The sequence below is a fragment of the Oryzias melastigma genome, linkage group LG7 (genome assembly GCF_002922805.2).
Source record: "Oryzias melastigma strain HK-1 linkage group LG7, ASM292280v2, whole genome shotgun sequence".
In the NCBI taxonomy this organism is placed as follows: domain Eukaryota; kingdom Metazoa; phylum Chordata; class Actinopteri; order Beloniformes; family Adrianichthyidae; genus Oryzias; species Oryzias melastigma.
The window spans coordinates 29,601,217-29,623,312 of NC_050518.1; the positions used below are offsets into that span (position 1 = coordinate 29,601,217).

Genomic DNA, 22,096 nt, shown 5'->3' on the forward strand with positions numbered 1-22,096 from the left:
CAACATCAGCTTGCTAAAGTCCCCCTCAAGTTCCTGTGGACTCTATTTCATCCTGTTTTGATGACATCTGAGATTAGCAGAAAACATCCACATCAGGGCGTCTTAGCTCGGTCTATTTATGTTCCAACCTTGCAGCAGTTAATCCTCCATCAGGAAACCTTCTGGGAGTGGGGCTGTTATGTTTACATATCACACGAGGACCCTCAGCGACAAACGAGTCCTGCTGAGTGTATCATTGCCTCTGTGATCTCAGAAGTAAACTCTGTGCGGAACATGAGAGGCTTTCGCAGGTCGGTCAGTCGGTCTTTGGATGCCAGCATTCAGGGAAACATAAAGCTACAAAATCTGTCAGTGAATCGAGTCTTGATGTCTTTATGAACGGGTCCTCTATATTTATGTAATCTGAAAAAGGCTGAGTGCTGATGAAACATTTGTTCAGGTATAAGCAACTGAAAACGTGATGCTGTGTAGAAAACGGTTCATTGTGCTGTGTATCAAACTATAAATAACATTTAACATACAGTTTGATACTCAACATCTGAGCCATTTCCAAAATTACCAAACAGAGGGTCATCAGAAGTTGCTTCAAGAAGATAAAATTAAGGTTTTGCATCAAAAGTTTGCATTTTTTTCACTGAAACATTAAACATAGCTGATCACATAACATGGAATAAAAAGATAATTAGATAGTGAAGAATTGAAACAAAAAATGTAAAAAAAATCTGAAAAAATGGTTACTGATGATGAAAAAAAAATAGTCAATATCTCTACATTTAACCAGACTTTGGACCTGCACATGCAAACACCGGAGACTGCCCCCATGTGGTAGAGATAGATCATAGCACTTAGTAATCCCAGGCAGTCACCCTTCCAACCCTGTTCAGCTTCTGAGGTCGGATGAGATCAGGATCCTCCACTCTACCAGGGCTGTACATTTAATTTTAACCATCAACATGATACAAACATACTCCTAACCAAGGCTTTGATCTTATCTTTCAAGATATTTGGGGGTTTCATATTTTTTGTACACAAAATCTGCCATTCTTCTTTGAATTATTCAAACTTTATTTACATGGAAAAATACTTTAAGCACATCAAAGTACTTTACAGTTAAAAACAAAAAGAAAAACTAAAGAAGATAACAATTTAAATGAAAGCTAATCCGCCCCTTTGTCCTACCCTTCATTAATCCCACACAGAAGTGATATAGACATTAAAACAAGGCTGCAGTTGTTAAAAAATATAAACAAAATCAACAAAGTACAAACTTTTTCATTTCAACATTTTACAAATGAAATGAAATCATTACAGCTCTGAAAGGGTAGATGATGATGACCTTTTTCTTGTCAATGCTAACATGTCAAGAGCTCAAAATACCCGAGATCCCCCTTGGAATTCAGAGGTTTCACACTGGTGTGTTTGGTCCGCACCAAAGTTTCAGTGTAAAGTCAGCTAATATTGTTTTCACATTATATCCTACAAATTGCTTTAAACAGTGTTCAGCTCTCAGCTTTGCCGTTCTAAGCCACAGACACCAGAACTGACTGACGATGACGTCACAGGATTAGGGTCTTTGGGGTAAATGTTTATAGGCTGCTACACTCACCAAAGCACACAGCTTTTATTAACTTTTTAGGTTTGAAGCTGCTAGACTTCAGACACACAATTTTAAGCTTAATTTTTTTATATATATGTCCTCCATCATGAGAAAAATGCCACAAAAACACATTAAAAAGAGTTTTCACTGGAGTGGGTTCCTAAGGTTCCTACTAACATTGACCTTCAATATTCAAACATCATCAAGCGCCGACATTTTGTGGGTAAATAAAATAAGAAAATAGTCAATACAAAAAACTTTTTTTTTAAGTCATCAAATCAACTGAGTACTTTCGTATTTAAATTAGATATAATGAAATTGTTTTGTTATATTCTGCTAAAGTTTAGCTTTTTAAACATGTTAACCAACAGAAATATATACATCAATGAAAGCTTCTCTAGCACAGCAGTTCTATCAGCATGGATTATGATTTATTTTTTTGCTTTGTCATAATAAAAAGTGAAAGAGCTTTGAACAAATTGATTGAATTATTATAAACTCCATTTGTTCAAGCAGTATTTCCCGCTGTGTCTCACCCATCCTGATCAGGAGAAAGGTAATCTTCCTCTTCAGGTGGTTCTGCGCTGTCGTCAGCTGTAGCTTTGGGCTCGTTGTGGACCTCCACTGTGGTCTGCGTGTCAGCGGGGGCATCTTCAGTGTGGTTGGAATTTCCATGCGGGTCATCCACTCCATACACTTTTCCATCTGTTTGGAAAAAAAAAAAAGAAAAAAAAAACTTCTTAACTTCTGTTGGTCTTTTTATTGTAATGTGAAAAATTTGTATTAGGTCCCCCATGATGATTTTTTTTAATCATATAAAAAAAACCGTTCCCAGTAGAGTTTTGATTATGATTATGACGTTTTTAAACAAAATCCCACAACCTAAATGTCTTAAAAAGCAATTTTTAATGTTGATCTGAAGCCTCAACCTGAAAAATATCCTCAGGGGGGGCGTGGCTTTTGGAGCTGAGCGGACTTGCTCCTTCATCGGCACACACACACACACACGCCCCTCTTCCAGTCTGATGATGGTAGCTCTGTGTTTCACGTGCGTAAATCATCGCCGCTGCTACAGCAGTTTAGTTTTGAACTGGATGTCAGCTCGGACGAGGAAATGAGGAGCTTCGTGGATTTCTAATCCACTGCTGCAGTCAAATGAGCCGCAAACTGAGCGTTCTCGTGATCTATAAACGGTTCGTTAATTCAAACTGAGTTTTTCTGCGACAGTGTGATTGACAGCGATTTAAAAGGAGAAATACTCGGAAAGTAAAAGCAAAATGATTTCCTATTACATTTGCTGTCTTAAATAAGAAAAATGCCACATATACATGTTAAAAACTCAAAAAACAGGATTTTCGTCGGAGCGGGACATCAACACAAATGAAAAAAGCGTCACAAATGGTTTAAAACTTTCCTTCACTTTGGGCTGCAAGTTGCTGGGGCCCAAAGTTTCCTTTTGAGGCAGCAGGCATGAAGACCTGGGGGGTCAGAGGCTGAGTCTCAGGTGCTTTATCCACATCATCGTACTCCAGAGAGGAAGAGCTCTGGTTATCTGTCTCCTTCATGAATACAGTTTCAGCAAAAACATCTGAAAAAAGCAAAAAAATGGCATCAACTTTGCAGAGCAAATGAAATTCAGAGGTAATTCTACTTTATCCCTTAAATACAAAGTCAGTTCCATTAGTGAAAATGACTGACATGAGACTCACTTTCATGTTTAAGATCCAGTTCTCCTGGTTGCCCCACCTCATCATAGGACTCACTGTCCTGATCCGCTTCTCTGTCTGGCAGCATTTTAGCTGTAAAAGGATTCACACATCCATCCACCACTGATCAGCTGGGAAGTTTATACACCAAAACCTAAGCCGAATCTGAGTTCTTCCCCTTCCCCTACATTTAGCTCTGTTATGGAAAAATAGTGTCCTCCCACTTGATGATGTCATCAATAGTCGCCAGTCAGCAACGTTAGTGCAGAGCTGCTAGCGCTCGGAAATATAAAACATCAGTTTCAAAAGTTAAGAGGGTCATGCTGAAACAAAAAGTAAACTTCTGTTTATCAGGGCGCACCCGTGTGAAGCGGAGGGCTCTGCTTCCCTCTGCCACGAGGGTCAAAAAAACAAGACACCCCTCCCTCATCAAATACCCCTACAACTGGAGGGACAGGAGAGGAATTATTAAAAGGAATTATTCCTGAAAATGATTTATTAGATGATTGAGAAATTTATTGCAGTGATTTTGACACAAATACCACAAATACTGCTGCAAAATTACCAAACCTCCCAACAGAACACTGTGTCCAGCAGCAGACAGAATTCCTGTACAATTCATTTGGTCAAACTGTCTTGGATTTGAATAGGTAAGCAGAATTCTGTATTGTTAACGTTGGAAGTTTCTTTGTTCGATTTGCAGTTTATGAATGTTTTATTCGTTTATGGGTGGCTGTTCCTGTTGATAAAGTCATGAATACTCTTTTCAATGTCCTTATGCTAATAATTTGATTTTGAGGCACCTAAAAATTAAAAATGTTTTTGAAACCTATTCGAAAATAAAGCTTTAAGAAATGCTTCTCTTTTTAATTTTTGAGCACGGCTCAGATAAACAGACAACTTTGGTGTTTTTTTCTCATTAATTTGGCTACTTTCTTCTCCTATATTTGTCTTTTTTTCTCATGAATGTGTGTGTTTTAAATTTGTAAATTTACGAAATTTAAAATCCAAAATTTGAAACTTTGAAACACATTATTTTCGTACCTCAGTTACCACTTTTTTCTTGTAAATTCAAGACTTTAAAGTTGTTTAAAAAAATAAAAAAATGCTAACTGCCTTTACTCTGAACATCATGGAAATGACACAACTGCAAACAAATTTGATAAAAGAATGATGAGAAGTGCCTCACTTGCTTCAATTTAACTATAAGTTAATTACTCACTGACATTTTTTCTCCCTTTTTGTTGAGTAAATAAATGAATTAAACGTGAGATTGTTGAACAGCCAAATGGGTGACAGATGACGCCGTAAATATACTCACACAACTTTGCTTTTCGAGCTCTCCGGACCACCCAGATCCGAACTAATACCACAGCCAGCATCAACACAAGCAGAGACATCAGAAAACCCACAACAAGAGGCATTGTGTTGTTTGATTTTTCCACCTCTGGTTCCTTGGTCTCAAAACCTGAAACCAAATACAGAAAAGATGCTCTCAAATCCCAAATCCAAGCAGGACTACAAGAAAACGTTTCTGTCTTTGTGGCTTACCTTGACATTCAATGATCAGTCCATGAGTTTGTCCTCCACAGGGTTGTTGTTTCACACAATACTTCAGATCCTTGCAATCTGTAGGGCACTCCAAGAATACTCCTTTATTGATCTTTGAAAAATAGCATTTTTCTTTTATTAGTTCAAGAGTTTGATGAAAAGTGAAAGAAGCATGGACAAACATGTTTTTCACGAAACAATTTCTTACTCAAAACATTATGAGAAATAAACCAAAAAACTGTTCACTGAAGCTATAAAGTCAAGATGTTGCAGAAAATGATTATAATTCTATGGGGAGGGGTTTTAAAATAACAGTTGTGATGATTGGTAAATGAATGGATGCAAAGTATGGAGTGAAAATAGACTCTTCCGATTTGTGTGAGCGTAATTCTTGATTCGTAAATCATTAATTCAAGCCTGAAGCCACTCACGGAACTCAAAAGTCTCTCCTAATGCGAGAAACAGGTCTTCATCTTAACATGTATTTTGTTAAATGTTCAGAAGTTTATATCCTCTAAAAGTTGTTCGATAAATGCACGTAGATGACTAGACAATAACTGAAAAATGGTACCTCTTCAAGTCTTGCATTTGTGTTATTTTCACAGTTCATCTCTTTACACAGACTGTTCAATAGTTTGTTGTTGGTCAATGTGTCTTTGTTAACACAAACATTTTTCCATTTCCTTCCATAATTGACTTGAACCTGACCTCCACATTTTTCTGTCGTCTGAAACTTAATCTGTTCTGTGGAAAAACGATGGACACAAGTTAAATAAAAACTCACCTTAAAAATGAGAAAATATAACGTAAAGGCTGCTCTCATCAATCTTACTGTAACAGGAGACGGACACGGAGCTTTGGCACCTCCCTTCTGCTCTGTGGCACTGACCCAGGACATGGTGGTGTTGGTCACAGCTGACATATAGTTCTGGTTTTGCACCAGGTGAATCAGAATAGTCAAAGGCGTTGCCACAGTTCAGTTCTTGACAGACCCTGTTTGAGTAGTCGATGTCCCAGTTTTTGTTGCACACTAGAGAAGACTCGATCATGACTTCTCCAAAACAGTTGCCAGACAGGCTGACCTTTGACCGGTCTGAGAAGAACAGAGATCATCCTTTCAAACAGGGATGTGTTCAGGTAGACACTTTGACCTCACATTTCACAATACAGACGAGTTCTTCAGGAGGAAATCTCACCTTGACATCCAATGAAGACCTTCTTCCTCTCCAGCGAGGGAGGAATTTCTGTTTCACAGTCCCAGATACTTTCAGCGCTTCCATCAGTTGGACATTTAAAGGTTTTGTTCCAGAAAGAATCTGCATCTGGAACTTCTCTTTTATTCTCAAATGGGCCACACTGCAGATCCTTACAGAGTTGTTCCCCCTCCATCTGTGTCCAGCCTTCACTGGAAACAAACATCTTTCCTGCTTGAGAGTAAACAGCCACTTCTCCTTTACAGCCATGATCTTCAAGAACCATCTCCCTCCAGTCTGAACAAGCAGAACACACGAAAAAACACTACAGTATGAATACAGTATTTTTTCAGAGCATAAGTTGATGTTTGATGTAATTAATATGGTTGCATGGGGTTTTTCAAGACTATATATTTATTTTCGTTTTTGTGCTGGTCACACATAGATATGCACGAATAACATCAGCTAAAAAAAATAAAACAAAAAGATTGAATGACCTCATGAACCCAGATATGAAGACATCATTACCAATGCTTCTGTTGGGCTCTTCGAAATAAATTCACATGATCTGTCAATGTCATTAGTGTCTGCAGTGCAATGTAAATGAGATATACAGTCAATGCTTCTATGTAGCGATGAGGCTAATAACTTGACATTAGCTTCTCCGACATGTGATGGGGGTGTTCAGTTCATGACAACATCGGAAAAGAGGCAGCGGATGCGAATTTGATGTGTGAATCATGTTTGGTGTGAATGTAACATTGTGCTGGCCGGATTCGGTCAGAAGCATGGCACTTTTGGGAGAAAAGTGCAACTTTTATTGCAGAGCGACTATCATATGTATTTATTTTCTTTTTTACTTTGCATTTTTTGGCTCTAAGGATTTATACTCTGAGAACGTGTCTTGTTGGGTTACACGGTTCTTCTCTCACGCCAAATCAAAGTTGGAAGTTGAATTCTCAAGAATAAAAACAGATAATTGTTGACAGTTGTGTGCCATCCTTGACTTTTTATATTAACTCTTTGGAGAGTTGTTAAAAAACTAGGAACAAACCTGAACATTGCAGGAATCCATGATCACTGCTTTTTCCCGTGGTAATGCTGCAAGTTTCCAATGATGCATTTGAATCCTCTCCAGAACACTTCAGCTCTGTGATGGTTTCACTAACATCTTGAGGTCCAAAATAAGCAGCAACATGTTGAGTGTGACCACATCCCAGCCTTCTGCAAATGCTGTTGGAGTGTTCTGTCAGAACTTTCCTGCTCACTTGAAGAGGGTCGTCTTCATAGAGGATCTGAACCATTCCCCTGCATTCATCCCGGGAAGCTTCAAATTTCAGTTTAGCACTGCCTGCATAAAACAACAAAAATATGAGTGGTTTATTTTATATTGGCTATGCATAAAAAAAAAATAGGGATTCTTTCAAATCGCAATATTAACTATACCCAGCCAGCAAGGCCAAGTGGGCCCATATGATTCAAAAGTAGGCAGAAAATGAGGGCCACAAATGGGTTTGCTCACAGTTTCCATGATGGCCCCACCTGTGTTTGCCCACACTAGCTTAAGTGGGCAGCTGGATAGCGAAGCATGTGAGCAAGCGCTGTTGTACAGGGACCAGCACCCCTTGTGCTCTCTTATGGGGTCCAGATGACCCAAGCCTTATATTGACGTGTTATCTATCCCATGACGAATATGGATGAAGGTGGACAGAATTTCATGTCTGCCATTGACACCAGTGAAAATCATTTAAAAAAGAAAAGTTAAGTGCACTGTCTTGTGGGGTCCAAATGACCCTACTCCCAACGTCAACATACCTAGAATGGCACAACGTGGGCAAACACGGAGGGCCACCACGGAAACTACAGACAAACCCAACCGAGACCCACATTTTTTGCCTATAGTTTTAAACCATATAGGGCCCACTTGGCTTTGCCCACAAGGAATTTTCCAAACTTTAAAATCATGTCATTGGCTCCATCCAGATTGGGTCCTTAGGCAAGACCCTTGACGCTGCTGCCTAACTGGGTCCCTGTGACCTCCAAGTACAGGGTTGTGTCAGGAAGGGCATCCGGCGTAAAAACTGCCGAATCACTGATGTGAAACAGTGGGTGCTGTTTTGCTGTGGCTCCAAAGTCGGATAAGCCGAAAGATGAGAAAAATGAAGAAGAAGAAAATGTTGTATCATGGGCCACACAGTACTATGCTAATTTGCTTTTGCCTCACAGTGAGAAGGCCCTGGTTCAAATCCTGGCTAGGACCTTTCTGTTTGTGTAGGTTTTCTCTGGTTTTCTTCCTACAGTCCAAAAATATCCCCTATAAGTTAAATGATTGTTTTAAATTGTACATAGGTATGAATGTGAAGGTTTATGGCTGTGTGGCCCTGCAATGGACTGGTGACATGGCCAGGGTGTGCCTCACCCAGCATATCTAGAAGATGGATGGATGGATGCTTTTTGTACTTTTTGATTGAGAGTTTTACATTTATAATCTGTGATCCATTTTTCTTTTGTTCTTTATTTGCAGTTGTATGAAAGCTAATTGTGTGGGAAAAGTCAATAAATACATTTGACTGAATAGTCCATTTCAAAGAACAAAACATTAAAAAGGATTGTTGGAATTTTCTACATGTTTTAAATAGAAGAGTATTTGAGTATAAAAGATATTTTACCTGCACAGACAGCATAGGCTGGTATACACTTTACTTTGGTCTCCATTTTAACAAAGGTGCTTTGCCTCAGGGTAAAGTTGTTACCAAGCATGTGGAGACTTTTGAACAAAACTTGTTCTCTTGAAGGAGGCTTGCGAACTTTTAGGATAGTATCCCCGCAGCCCTGGTCTTGACACAGAGTTCTAGACATTTCCTCAGTCCAGGAGTCTGCACAAACACCTCCAGACTTTCCTTCTGTAAGAATGTGGACTTTTCCCCAGCAGCCCTTACTCAGGCTCATGTTGATTGTTCCTATCATGGGATTCAAAGCAGAAGGAGTTAAATGAAGCCACTATGTTAGACTGAAAGATGTTTGACATTACCTGAGCATTCCACCTGAGCAATGGTCTCATTGTGGTCAGGAAGTTCCACTTTATCACAGTCAAGGAGAGATGCATGGTTTCCAGAGCAGCGGTAAGCTCTGAAGGTCATATCAGTCATGTCCTCAGCAGAAGGTCTGGAGTAGAACTTGATGAGGTTGCCACAGTGCATCTGCTTACACACTGTTTGTGCAGCCTCAGAGTTCCAGGTCTCATTGGACCCGGAGAGCCAGAAGGTGTTGTTGTTTTGTCTGATTCCCACCCCTCCAGAACAGGGTTCAGATCCATCTAGAAAAACCACTTCATGATCTGCACAGAAACATTTGGGATATAAAACTTTCTATTTACAATCAATAAAACTTGTCAGTAAATGAAGGTTGGAGATGAATAGGTTCTTACTCTTGCAGGTTATTCCTACAGCTTCTTCATTTCTTGTATATTGCTCAGATTTCACACATTCAGAAATGTCAGGCTGGTTTTGGTCACACTTCACGGACACAAAGTTTCCAGAACCCTGGAAGAACTTTTCAGGATGATTATCTGCAGTTGTCTCCCCACAGTTGAGGCGTTGACAGATGTTGTCTGAATATTTTTCATCCCATCCGCTTTTAGCGACCCTTTTCCACTCTCCTCCATGATGGACCTCCAGCCTACCAGCACATTTTCCTGGACCGTCCGCCAGTCTAAACTTAACACTTCCTGAATCATAAAGAGTTCAAGGTAGAAATTAGTCAACTTAAAAATTACACAGTTAAAACAATGTTCTTATCTTGTTCTTCTTGTTGTTGCTCAATTTATGTTGTCTGTTTTCAAAAATGTAGAATGGTGGATGTATCAGACTTTTTACTGTAGACTCCTCACAACTTAGGACTTTCCCTGATCCATTTCTTAGGAGCACAGCGGAGACTAGAAAAGCTTAATTAGACCACCAGAGATAGCTTTTTCCAGAAGAATTTTGAGAAAAGTTGAGTGACTCTAAACCTAAAATTTGTTTAACCTGCTTGCAGATCTTTCTAATATCAGTGGACGTCAAGAATTCTGAAAAGGATGCAACTACAAGTGGCACAATCCAGTGTTTGTGTCAGAAAAGGCATGCAACATAAACCATAGACAAATGGACCACATGAGTCACAAACCAAACCTTCATATGGAATCGGTAACAAGTGTTGTTGACCTTCAGGATGGAAATTGGATTATTGTTGGTGGAAAAGGGAAAGGAGGACCATTTGGGCAATTTGGATACTTGGGGAAGGTGGACATAGTTTGGGTAGGTTTGGGGTCAGTTTGGCGGTTTTTAGTTCTCTATTGAAATATGTTCCTGTCAGGTTAGGCTGGGCTGCATCTGTCATCATCATTACAGTGTTAAATTCGTTGTCAAAAAATTTTCGTCATCGTCTTCGTCAACGACATTATTCATCCAACGAAAACGAAACAAAAACTCCCGCCCAGACACGAAAACTTTAACTAAATTGACAGACTTTTTTCCTCAACGAATAGAAACGAAAATGCTCTTCGAAGACGATGTCCAATCATAATGACTGCTGGTGGAGGAGGGCGGGAGCAAATGCAGAGCAATCCAATCAGAACACAGAGCCCTGCAGCCCGCCCGGGAAGATGCTAATTCAATGAATCGTGCCTGTGTTATAGGTAAAAAATGTCTAATCGAGGTAGAAAAAGAAAAGTACATATATGGACACATTTTACATTTAACACGACCTTCAATAAGACGTTGTGTGGAGCGACATCACAGGCAAAAACACAAGAAAACCTAAAGCGACGTTTGCAGACAAGCCAGCCTGAAATCCAGCGAAGCAAAACATACAAACACGATTATTTCCAGTGTATTGGGCTGAATAATAATTCCTCCCCGTGTGAACGTGTTGTTGCATTTTAAAGAGTAGAATTATCTGACATAGTTGTTTTAAGGGGTTACTCTCGCTAAGCTAATTAGCACCGGTACTGCGCGGTGGAGAAGCGCTTTTCTTCACGCGGGTGAAGCTCTGAAGCTCAGAGGTTTACATTTAAATGTAAGTCTGGCTTTGTTGTTTAAGCATGACGTTTGTAAAGTTATAAATCGATGTTGTTGTGTATTTCCGAGCGCTAGTAGCCCCGCTGCTTCTTCAGATCAATCAGTCAACGTTTTAATCTCCAGCTCCACCACGTCTTACATGGCAACAGCGCCATCTATTGGCCGGCGGTGGTATTACAGTTCACCACAAACATGCTGTTCAAGCACATATAACATGCTCACACGTGCCCTGGACAGCTTACTCCCTAGTGGATGTTTTTTAATGCATTTTTTAAACTTGACTACCTCCTCAATACAAGTTCTTTTTTTTATTTTTATGTTCGGACATTTATAATAAGACTGGTGTTACACATATTTACGTGTGACCAGCACAGAGTGTGATGGAAATTCATGTTTTGTCCACATGTAATACATGCAGCCAAGATCCCGTTGGTGCATTTTAAGTTTGTGCAAAGCTGGATTTTCTTTTGTTGGCCGCACGTATTTAAAATAAACTTTTAAGTTAAAGTGCCATTAACTGTCACACTCCTAAATGTGTGAAATGTGTTCTCCACATTTGACCCATCCCCTGGTGGAGCCGTGAGCTGCAGAGACAGCCGCACTCAGGAAACATTTGCTTGTTTAACCTTAACCACAACCAAAATCCTAATCTTAACCCCTGTCCTCTGGGTCAGTGCAACTAAGAAAAAAGTCTAGCAGTGGCTGCAGGTATTTTGAAAATTACGTGTCAATAGACACTTTCTTATTGGAAATGGGATCGAATTATAATTTTTTATATATATATATATATATATATATATTATTTTTTTCTTCTTTTAATGTGTTTTAACTTGTTGAAGCTGAATTTGCAGAAATGACAAGTTTGGAAAGCAAAGTGAAGTAAAATGTTTTTTTCACAATTTAGTAAAATCTTTGCGTGTTTTTCAAATAATTATACTTAGTAAATTTAATTAAGATGCATTATCTTTATTCTATATTTTTGTCGACTAAATGTCTACTGTAATTTAGTCGACTAAATATCTGCTGTAATTTAGTCGACTGAAATTTGACTAAAATTAATAGAATCAACATGACTAAATTGCAACTAAAACTAAACCCTATTTTAGTCAAAAGACTATGACTAAAACTAAATTAAAATTCTCCGTCAAAATTAACACTGCATCATTGCCATCATGAGCAACTAATAATATAATAAACATGTGTCCGGTAATCTTTTTTTATAAATGCAACGTTTATTCATGATTCTAATATTTTAATCATTTTTATTCTCAAAATGGTAGCTAGCGTATACTTGCATAGCGCTTTTATATCTTTCGCAAAGGCCCAAAGCGCTTCAGAGTCACACACACATTCACACACACATTCACACACTGATTGTCAGCTGAGCTGCCAAACACTGGCACCAACGTTCCACCAGAGACAAGGTGGGGTTCAGTGTCTTGCTCAAAGACACCTTGACACATGGGCGGGCAAGGCGGAATTCCAACCCATAAAATCTCTGTACTTTCTATGTACAGAATGCAAAGTGATACAGCAAGGAGCTCAGCTCAGAAAGTTTATGTGGGTGCAGTTAGCTTACTCAGCAAATGTTAACTCTCTTAACATTTGCGCTCTTGTGCTCTCTTATGGGGTCCAGATGACCCCACCCCTCCATTGACGTGTTAGCCCTTCCATGACAAAGGTGGACATGGTGGACAAGACTTCATGTTTGTCAATGGACAAACATGAAGTTGAGAATCAGTGAAAAAAAGTTCAGCGTACTGTCTTGTGGGGTCCAAATGACCCCACTTTTAATTTAAACAAGCCTAGGAGAGCCTAAGTGATTTATTAAGGATGAAATTTTTTTTTTTGTTACATTCTTGACATTTTCACTTCACATCCTCAATTTCCATAATAGGCTATGTATTCACATTTGTCCGCCATTTCCTTAGTGTTTGCATCTGACATAAAGCTGCCCAGAAAAGACATAATGTGAGGACAACAGTTGTGCTAAAGAGACAATACATCATTTGTTTTATAAATGTTTATAAGAGTCTATTATTCTATTTTTTGCTCTGGCTGACAGCAAAAACGGAGGATGTGATTTTCAAAGATCTCCCAAAGTTGGACTCTCAATCAAAACATGAAGTAATACATCATGCATGGATGGCTATTTTCTGCTAACTGCATCTAATGAATCACTGATTAACTATTTGTGTATTTTTTTTTTCTTTTTTGGGGGTGTGGAGGGTGTGGGGGGGGGGAGTGTCTGGTGTTTTTTTTAGATGACTTTAGGGCTGGAAAACGGTGACTCTATCTGGCAACACAGGTGGGAACCTCAAGACACATGCTCCTCTCTACAACTCTCCAGACAACCTAAAAACTCATAGCACCTGTATAGGACTACCTAGGACTGAGTGAATGTGATGAAAACGTTAAGACATTTTTTTCAAAAAAGAGGAGCATAAAGTGTAATGGTGCATTCACACCGAATGCTGCAGGCGTCTGCATTTTATTTAAATGATCAAATTTTTACTATTTCTTTTGATTGTTTCTTTTAATGTTGTATAGCACTTTGAATTGTCTCTGTACATGAAATGTGCTTTACAAATAAACTTGCCTTGCCTCTCTTTTGACGCCTGTCAATTTTACTGCTCAACGCCTTGACGCGCCTACCACAGAGCAACCTTCAAAGCTGTTCTGGAATGAATTTGTTGCCACATCATGGATGCTGTTGAGCGAGTAGCTTGGGTTTCTATGTTTTGGAGAGCTCTACAGAGGCATTGGCAAGCAGATCCCTGTGTTTGTTTTTACCAGATCTTTCAATCTTTCTTGGTCCTGTGTGTATGTAGGGGACACATTCTTGTTTCGCCTGCGGGTGGTGCTGTTGCACCTTCGTGTTCCTTTTTTTACCCTCTGGGGACGCTGTAGCTCCTGCAATCTTCGCGGGCTTCCTCGTTCTGCTCAGTTTCCTCTGTGTTGTTGTAAGGTAAGCAGCATAGCCATTTTGTCCTGTGAGTTTTTGCATTTATTGGTTTTCTAATGTTGAGTTTCCTCTGTGTTGTTGTAAGGAAAATAAAGAGCAACAAGGTCTGCCACAGATTATATGCGTCTGGTGTCTCTTCTTCCTACAAACACGTACATCGGGCTGCAAGGAGGAGGGGCCGCGTGTGGACGTAGAAAGACCGGGCTACATGTACTTCACTCTTGCAGCGAGAGCTGCACCTGACGGCGACTTCAAACATTTCTATCCCATGCGCCACAACGGCATTCGCGGCAGAGCCTGAGCAGCAGCGACAGCTATTAGCTCTGTTCGAGTCAGGGGAGCGGAGCTCACTAATTTGCTAAGCTATCCACCGGGCAGCTGGCCAGCGTAGCTGTCCATCCAGCTCAAGAGGCTCTGTGACGGGCTGATGCTATCCAGAGTGTATCCTGCCTTCTCCCAACAGTAACTGTGACAGTTTCCAGGAACTTAGCGGCCCAAGTGGGTTGAGAAAATAGAAGGAATATAATGATGAAAATCTTCGCATTGATTGCATTGAATGTTTATTCCTACTCTTTGATCTAGTCTCTGAAAACACCACATACCAAAAGCTGAATCCCTGATTGGTTGATGTGCCATGCCAAGCTCGCCGCGCCCGGCGCTGAAATTGCAGCGCGCCATGGCAGATCACGTCTTTACATTGATTTAACATTGAAACTTAACGCCTCTGCCACGCCGGCCTCGTTCGGTGTGAATGCACCATCTGAGTAGAGTGAGAAGTACACAAGCTGGTTATATCTTGTAATCTGATAGGAATCTGTAAATCTTACCTGAACAAATGATATCAGGAACTTCCTTACAGAACAGGTTCATGCTGTGTTTGGCCTTGCAGTGCCATAACAAAGAATCGTGGATCGTGCATTTCACACTGTCCATTATCCCAGGTCCTGAACCATTGCTCTGAAGTGACCAGCTTATTGGCTAGAGCAAAAAAGTGCAAGAGTACAAGTAAAAGACAAATATTTGGACAAAATCCTTCAAGTCAGCTGTAAAATTGTAGACCAAGAATAGGGGTCACTCATGACAATTTACAATAAAAGATCTAAACATAAAGGTTCACTGATCACCACAGACGCCACACACACTCTTCACAAACCCACTACAGTTTGTTGCCCTCAGGTCTCAGATTCAGATCACTGCCTTTCAAGACAAAGAGAGCTATATCCAGTTTTGTACCAACTTCAATTCGACTGCTAAACAGCTAAAATCTGCGCCATTCTAAGCTTTACAACATTACCTTGTTGTAATAACAGTAAAACAGACTTCAAGACTAGATTATAGAGGTATTTAGAGACTTTGACTGGTAGTATGTGAGATTTGTTAAGAGATTTTACTTTTCCACAGTTGAGTTCTTTGCAGACGGTTTCGGAATTCTCTCGAGTCCACTTGGTGCCGCACACAGGTTTGTTCACACCGTTCACATTCACATGAACTGAACCAAAACATTTTGTTTCTCTGTTGTTTCTCAGCAAAACAACTTTCACTGTGTCTGTAAAAAACAAACAAACAAAAAAAAGAAATCAACACAAATACAGTTCTGGTGACAAAACTGTGATCGTGTTTTTTACCTGTGCATGTCAGGTGTAGATTGTGATCAGCGTATGTGTGGTTTTTGATGTCACCACAATGCATCATCCTGCAGAAGTTATTCGAGATGCTTGTGTTCTCCTTCACTGGTTTCCATTCGCCGTTTTCTTCAGCAAGCAGCTGCCCTGAACAAACGTTTGTCCGGCTGCCTTGGAGCCGCACAGTCTCATGGTCTGATGGACACAATTAACTGTTCATACACGGCTGTGCACGGGGAGAACTTTCACTCTGAGTGTGTCACTTTAGAGTTACCTTCACATGTGACAACAACAGGGTCTCTGCATTTGGCGTTTTTCCTGATGCACTGCCACAGGTTGGACACTGGAGCGATGCCTGCGCAGTCCACCGCCGTCTTCGCCGACCCCCTAAAATCTTTTTCTGTCATCTCTTCAAGTTTTGGAATCTCTTTGAAACCTCCACATCCCAAACTCCTGCACAGCTGCTCAGCCATTTCACGGTCTGAATTTCAACAGTCACATCAAAATAAACTCAGTTCTTCCAGCAGAACCAGATATAAATCCTTTTCAGTAAGCTAATATTTGTGTGTGTGTTTATATAAAACTGCAATGGTGACCAAAATAGTTACAATTTAAACAATCACATGTTTCATGCACTATTCAAATCAACAATAAAATTAGCAAATGTGCAATGAATAAAAAAAAAACGTAAAAAAGTTTTACAGTTTTTTTTATTATTATTATTAAATTGCTGCACCAAATGTTTCCAGATTTGGTTTTAATTCTGACTTTCAAGGCTCATTTTGTTTTGGGTGCAGTGAATATAGTTTGGATGGATTTGGGGTTGGTTTGATGATATTAAAGGCCTCGTGCAGTGGCAATTTTTTTTTTTTTAATTTAGAAAGTCAATGGAACTTGGAAAACAAATCTGATAAAAATATTCACTTAAAATGATCCAGCGCGATTTTATTGATCATTTTATGGTCATGCACAGCTTTAAATTTGGGCGATAGGTGGTGATGGGCGGGGGCTGCGCGTGATGTCACTTCAGGGATCCCAGAGTGTAAACAACTGTGGCAGACGGTTTGAGAAGCGACGTAGACCACGATTTAGCGGATATTTCTTTAGATGAAGGTGATGACCCTTCATCAAACACGGGAATTTTAACGACACAGGGTTCGGAGGGTGTACAGCCCTACCAGTTTGAACCGGAGGTTTCCTCATCTGAGGATACAGGGGCTTTGGATGAAGATGGTGAAAGCTCATACAGCGATGGCGCCGAGAAGACGATCAAACTTGACTATTTAGAGGAAGTAAAAGTCGTAACAAGGTTTCTGTAGGTGAACCTGCGGAAGGATCATTACCGGAAAAGGAAAGGCGCCCCCGCTGCCGCGGAGCGTCCTTTGTCGTCCTCCTCCAGGGCCGAGGCGGACGGAGCCCCCCCACCCGGGTCTCCTCCTGCTGCGGCGACGGGTGGGCTCACTCCCCCGCCACCCTCTCGCCCTCCCTCGTCCGCGCGCAACCAACCCCCGCGCGGGTCCTCTTTCCAGACGGCCGGCGGGGTCCTCCTGCGGCCCGCGTGGAGGCCACCCCCGCCGGCCTCACGGCCCCGGGAGGGAGTAAAAACCCTTCGTGCGGGCTCGGCTGCCAGTGCCGGACAACCGTCTGGCGAACCCACGGCGCCCCCCATGCCTGGCCCGGGGCCTCGGAACCGCAAACCCCCCTCAGCGCGGCGCGGCGGCCTCACCCTGGCCGTCCGGCGCGCGCCCGCCAGGTGCCCGTACACCCCCCGCGTTCCTCCTCCGGAGGGCCGGGGAGGGCTCAAAGCCTCCACCTGACCGGGGAGCACCCCTCTCCTTTATTGAAACGGGAAATTCATGAAGGGAGACCCCCTTCTTCGGCACATTACTGCACCCAAATACCACACTCCTATTCACCATTATCCCGTTCGAATCCCCAAATCCACGGCAGTCCAAATTCTATTATGTTAAGTAATTCCATGCCCAGAAAGTCATCACAACGCTAGTGGATCTAGCTGGATGTTCCTGTACTGACGTCACACGACCGATGACCTACTTATCGGTGGCTGCCCAAAATCTGAGCGACCGCGCTATCTTTGAACGCTTGAAGAGAGTGCACGGGGCCGCGGGTGACAAAATAATTATACGGGGGTTCATTTGTGACATAAATACTAATGTTTTATTGCAGTTTAAGAAAAATCACGATTTTCACCGCACGAGGCCTTTAAGACTTCATCACAAGTCCTAACTTTCCATTCAATAGGCATATAATTCCTGTTTAGCTGTTGTTAATTTGGTGTTCAGATCTGATATGGAGCTGCGCTGAAAAGACAAAAGTTGAGACTGGAAGGAAAACAACTGTGTTTCTTGCTAATCCAATAAAGAATCATTAGATCATTTGTTTTATAGCATAAAAATCACAGTTTTTTAAAGACCAAAACAGTATTTAATATGTTTCAATTGCTTATGTTTTATGTTTCACTTAAATTACTTTAAAGGTAAAAATGCAAGAAAAAAATAAACTTTTGTTCAGAATAACCATTAAACTAGAAGCTCTAGTATTTGAGAATATTTCCCTTTTTTGTTTTGTTATTGTTCTTGATATTTGAGGAAAAAGGGGGTGTGAACGTAAAGTTGTTGCTAATAAAGTTCTGTTGGAGTTTGTTGTTTTATGTTTACTCTGAGTAACTGCAAAAATATTGAGGGAAAATGGACTCACTGGATCATTGGTGTGCGCATAGTTCTTGATTTTTAACTTATACAATATATGTTGTGCGTAACTGTGTAATTGTTTGTAATTTCTGTGTAATTTCAAAAAAGTCAGTTACAAAATATAATTTACAACTTGAATTTACACCAGCTGAAAACTAACTATGAATTCAAAGTGGCTCTCTATGCATAAAAATCTTTAAATACCACGCACCAGTCAGCTCATACACAGATAAAACCTCACATACACACACATCAGAGTTACAAGTGCACAAAAGATTGTGAGGGGCATTCACGCCGAACCCAATTTGCGTATAAAATTTGCGTGGCCTGTCCCTCTCTCACCGCGTAGGACATTCACTGGTCACCGGCTCTCAAAAAATGTGTTCCTGAGCTTGACGCTGCGGCCGAGTGTGGGAGGAGCTACCAGCCAATGTTTTAAGCCTGACATGAAGCTGTTTATTCGTCAATTACAATGTGTAGAAGTTGAGAGGGTTATGTTGAGAGACCAGGTTTATTTATTGTGAATAGTTCTATAAAAACATTGGTAATCACATCTCTGTCTGATTTATGAGATTGTTGAAAGATTTCCCGGTCACTGGGAGCTTCACACTCCAAGGACCGTGTCTGGATGACAGCTGCTTCCGCAGTGCTTCTGTGACTCTGCGAGTGGGTTTGAAGGCTGTCCCGCTTTAACCCAAGAGGAGAAAAGAAAAAAAAAATGTGGGGGTTGTTATTATTGTCTCGATGAAAATAAGAAAAATGTCCCAAAGTTCAGGAGTCTCGAGCAGGTAGCCCCCGCACAGCGCAGCGGCTGTCTGTCTGCCCTCGTATCAAGCGAGCGAGCTCCGCTGGACTAAAGAGGCTGGATGACAGCTGCCAGAGAGGCACTGCAGTAGGCTAACGATCTGCAAGGGGTGTACCCCTTCTTCATCCACCCTGATAACTGCAGCCGCAGCGAGTTAAGGAATTAGATGCAAGTTCAGGACAAAAACACTTGCATTGATTAATATTCTACCCGCTGTTGAGTCACTGAAAACGTCACGTTCCCAAAGCTGAGTTCCTGATTCCTATTGCAATGCGGCGACCTGTCAAACCTTCAATATTTAAATTTTGGCTGCCCCACCACCTTCAGATCGCCTCGATTTGCGTCTGTACCATTGACTTAACATTGAAACTGCCCGCCTCCACCCTGCAAATTGCGTTCGGTGTGAATGTCCTTCTAGAGGTCAATTGTCAACAGACTGTCTCTAGCACATCACAGTAAAAGTCTTGGTTTTTGTTTGGAAAATTAACTTTGACATTCAGACACAACCATGTGCATTGTTCTGTAGTGATGAAAACCTTTGTCTCCCCAGTTGTCTTTGCAGAAGTATCCAGTCTGTCTCGAGACGGCTTTCAAGTAGTGGGCTGCTCCCTGACACAAAGATGGAACCAGGTTTATCTCCACTTGTTCTGAGAGAGAAATTCATTTCACATTATTTTCTCTGCAATGAGCATTTTTACAATAGAACTCCAAAACATACAGACCCACCGGAACATTTGATCATCTTCACTGTGGGCTTTTGGTAGAAGCTGACGCCTGGAGCCGGATAGCCTCCACAGTCCCACAGATCGTTCTCGTCTCCGCTGCACTGCAGTTCGTTCAGCCACACCGTTCTGTTCATGAGCCTCGGGACATTTTTGGTTGCAGAAGAGACAGGTGTCCCACACTGGGTGGCTCTGCAGACCACCTTCTCACTGTTGCTGTTCCAGTGTTTATCTCCAACATACCCCGCTATGTTGTTGTAGTAGATTTCTACATGACCCTCACAGGGGTTTTCTCCACCACGCAGAACAACTTTACCTTTAGCTGGGATACAAATGAACATATTACTAAAATAGTGCGTAATTTAAGAATCAGAATCACCCATCTACATATTAGGTAATAACTTTAAAATGGATTATAAATTCTGTAAGTTTCTAAGGATGTCTCAGTGCATTGTGAATCCTCCTTGCAATTGTTTTCCCCCTTCATTCAAATTAGGAAAAAAAACAACTATTTATACACACACACACACAGGTCTATATAGTTTTGTGTGTCTGATATTTAGATTGTCATATTTAACAGTGTACAAGTCAAACCAAATAAATCTGCATCTTTTTTTTCAGTTTTGACATCTTGGTTCAAATCTTTTCTGTTATTCGTGATTTTCATTCTAATATTTTTAAGAATTAGAAAAGCAAAGAACTCCAAACAGGCTGAGCGCAAACCCTCATCTGCTCATGAAAACTATAAGATGACCTTCAGTTAAAAGTAGAAAAAATCCAAATGTGTTTGTGTCACAGACACGATCTGTGTCCGTTTAGTTTATGCGCTTGTCACAATATTACTATGTCTGTCTGGTTCTTCTTACTTACTTTATCCACAAACTTTGTGGAAATGTTAAATATTGAGCAGTATGAAGTGTTCATTTTTGTTTGTAAATTAATCTCGACAACTCACAAAGCAGATAAAGTCCGTGGCTGACCTTCTGGATGCTCACATGGTGGTCAACAGTGTGACTCATAATCTGTTTTACAAGATTTTTTCTTTTGATTTTTATTTATTATTTTCTGTCTTTCAATAGAATTTTATTTACTATAAATGTTTCTGTTTTTTGCTAGACTTATTATCTTTTTTTGTTTCTGAATAAGAGTACATTGTTTTGCACCATTTCTGTGTATATTCTCAATACTCCAAGTTATTTTCAATGGAAAAAAGTCAACTGGACTTGAGTTTAAACTAAACACAATTAGCATTCATCAAAAAATGAGGTAAAGATACTACTTGATAATAATAAATAGACTTACACTGAGTTTGTACAGGCTCCGTGTTAGTGGAGGAGTAGATGAGCAGGAGGAGGAACCACATCTTCATCTCAGCTCACTTCCAGACTCTGACAGATTACTGATTAACGGTCATTTATAACTGAGACGATCCACCCACAACCGCTGTGACTCCAACAGTAAACTGACTATTTCGAAATTTAAATTTTCTTGCAAATTTTGTATACATTCTAAAACAAAAACCTCTATTTTCTTTACATCAAGATACAAGAGGTTTTTTTCCATGTCTTTATTGTACAGACATACTTCTGGTCTCAGTGCTAAAAAACTCACAAAGTTAGATGATGTTTGAGCTGGCATTTCTCAACACTGTTGCCTGAACGTAAACTGTGTGAAACTGTGAAGCTCCGACACCACCCGGCTCTCTGAGGAGAACCGAGCCATGAAGGAAACCCTCCTGGATCTTCAGGCACGGAGCATGAGGGACAACCTGGTCATTTCGGGGATTCCGGAGGAGGCGGGGGAAGACCCGGAGGCCACGGTGAAGACCTTCATGGAGGCCCAGCTGAAGATCCCGAAGGAGGAGGTTCAGAAGATCACCTTCGACAGAGTCCACCGGCTCGGAGGGAAGAAGCCTGGAAGCCAGCGCCCGCGTCCGATCGTAGCTAAGTTTCAGTATTATAAGCAGAAAGTTTCAGTTAAACGCCGAGGACCGGAGCTGAAGGGAACCCACTTCAGCGTAAACGACCAATTTCCCGTGGAGATTTTGCGCCGCAGGAAGCTGCTTTTTCCCCTGAGAAGACAACACCTGACCGCCGGGTCCCGCGCGGTGGTTGCGGTGGATAAACTCTTCGTGGATGGTCGGCTCTTCCGGGACCCCGAGATCACC

At 41.0% G+C, this 22,096-nt stretch overlaps 1 protein-coding gene across 1 annotated transcript; it reads right to left on the bottom strand.

Moving 5' to 3' along the window:
- Positions 1–1,038: 1,038 nt before the first annotated feature.
- On the bottom strand, positions 1,039–21,546 carry LOC112159749 (deleted in malignant brain tumors 1 protein). Its single transcript, XM_036212962.1, has 18 exons — positions 21,232–21,546; positions 19,934–20,251; positions 19,744–19,854; positions 15,966–16,172; positions 15,695–15,886; positions 15,461–15,615; positions 14,897–15,047; positions 9,475–9,774; positions 9,079–9,384; positions 8,717–9,007; positions 7,102–7,398; positions 6,051–6,344; positions 5,687–5,947; positions 5,426–5,598; positions 4,855–4,966; positions 4,625–4,771; positions 3,307–3,396; positions 1,039–3,185 (listed from the first exon to the last, which is right to left on the bottom strand). Exons 1-18 carry the CDS (start codon positions 21,296–21,298, stop codon positions 3,001–3,003), a joined length of 3,657 nt encoding a protein of 1,218 aa, XP_036068855.1. The 5' UTR covers positions 21,299–21,546; the 3' UTR covers positions 1,039–3,000.
- Positions 21,547–22,096: the final 550 nt, after the last annotated feature.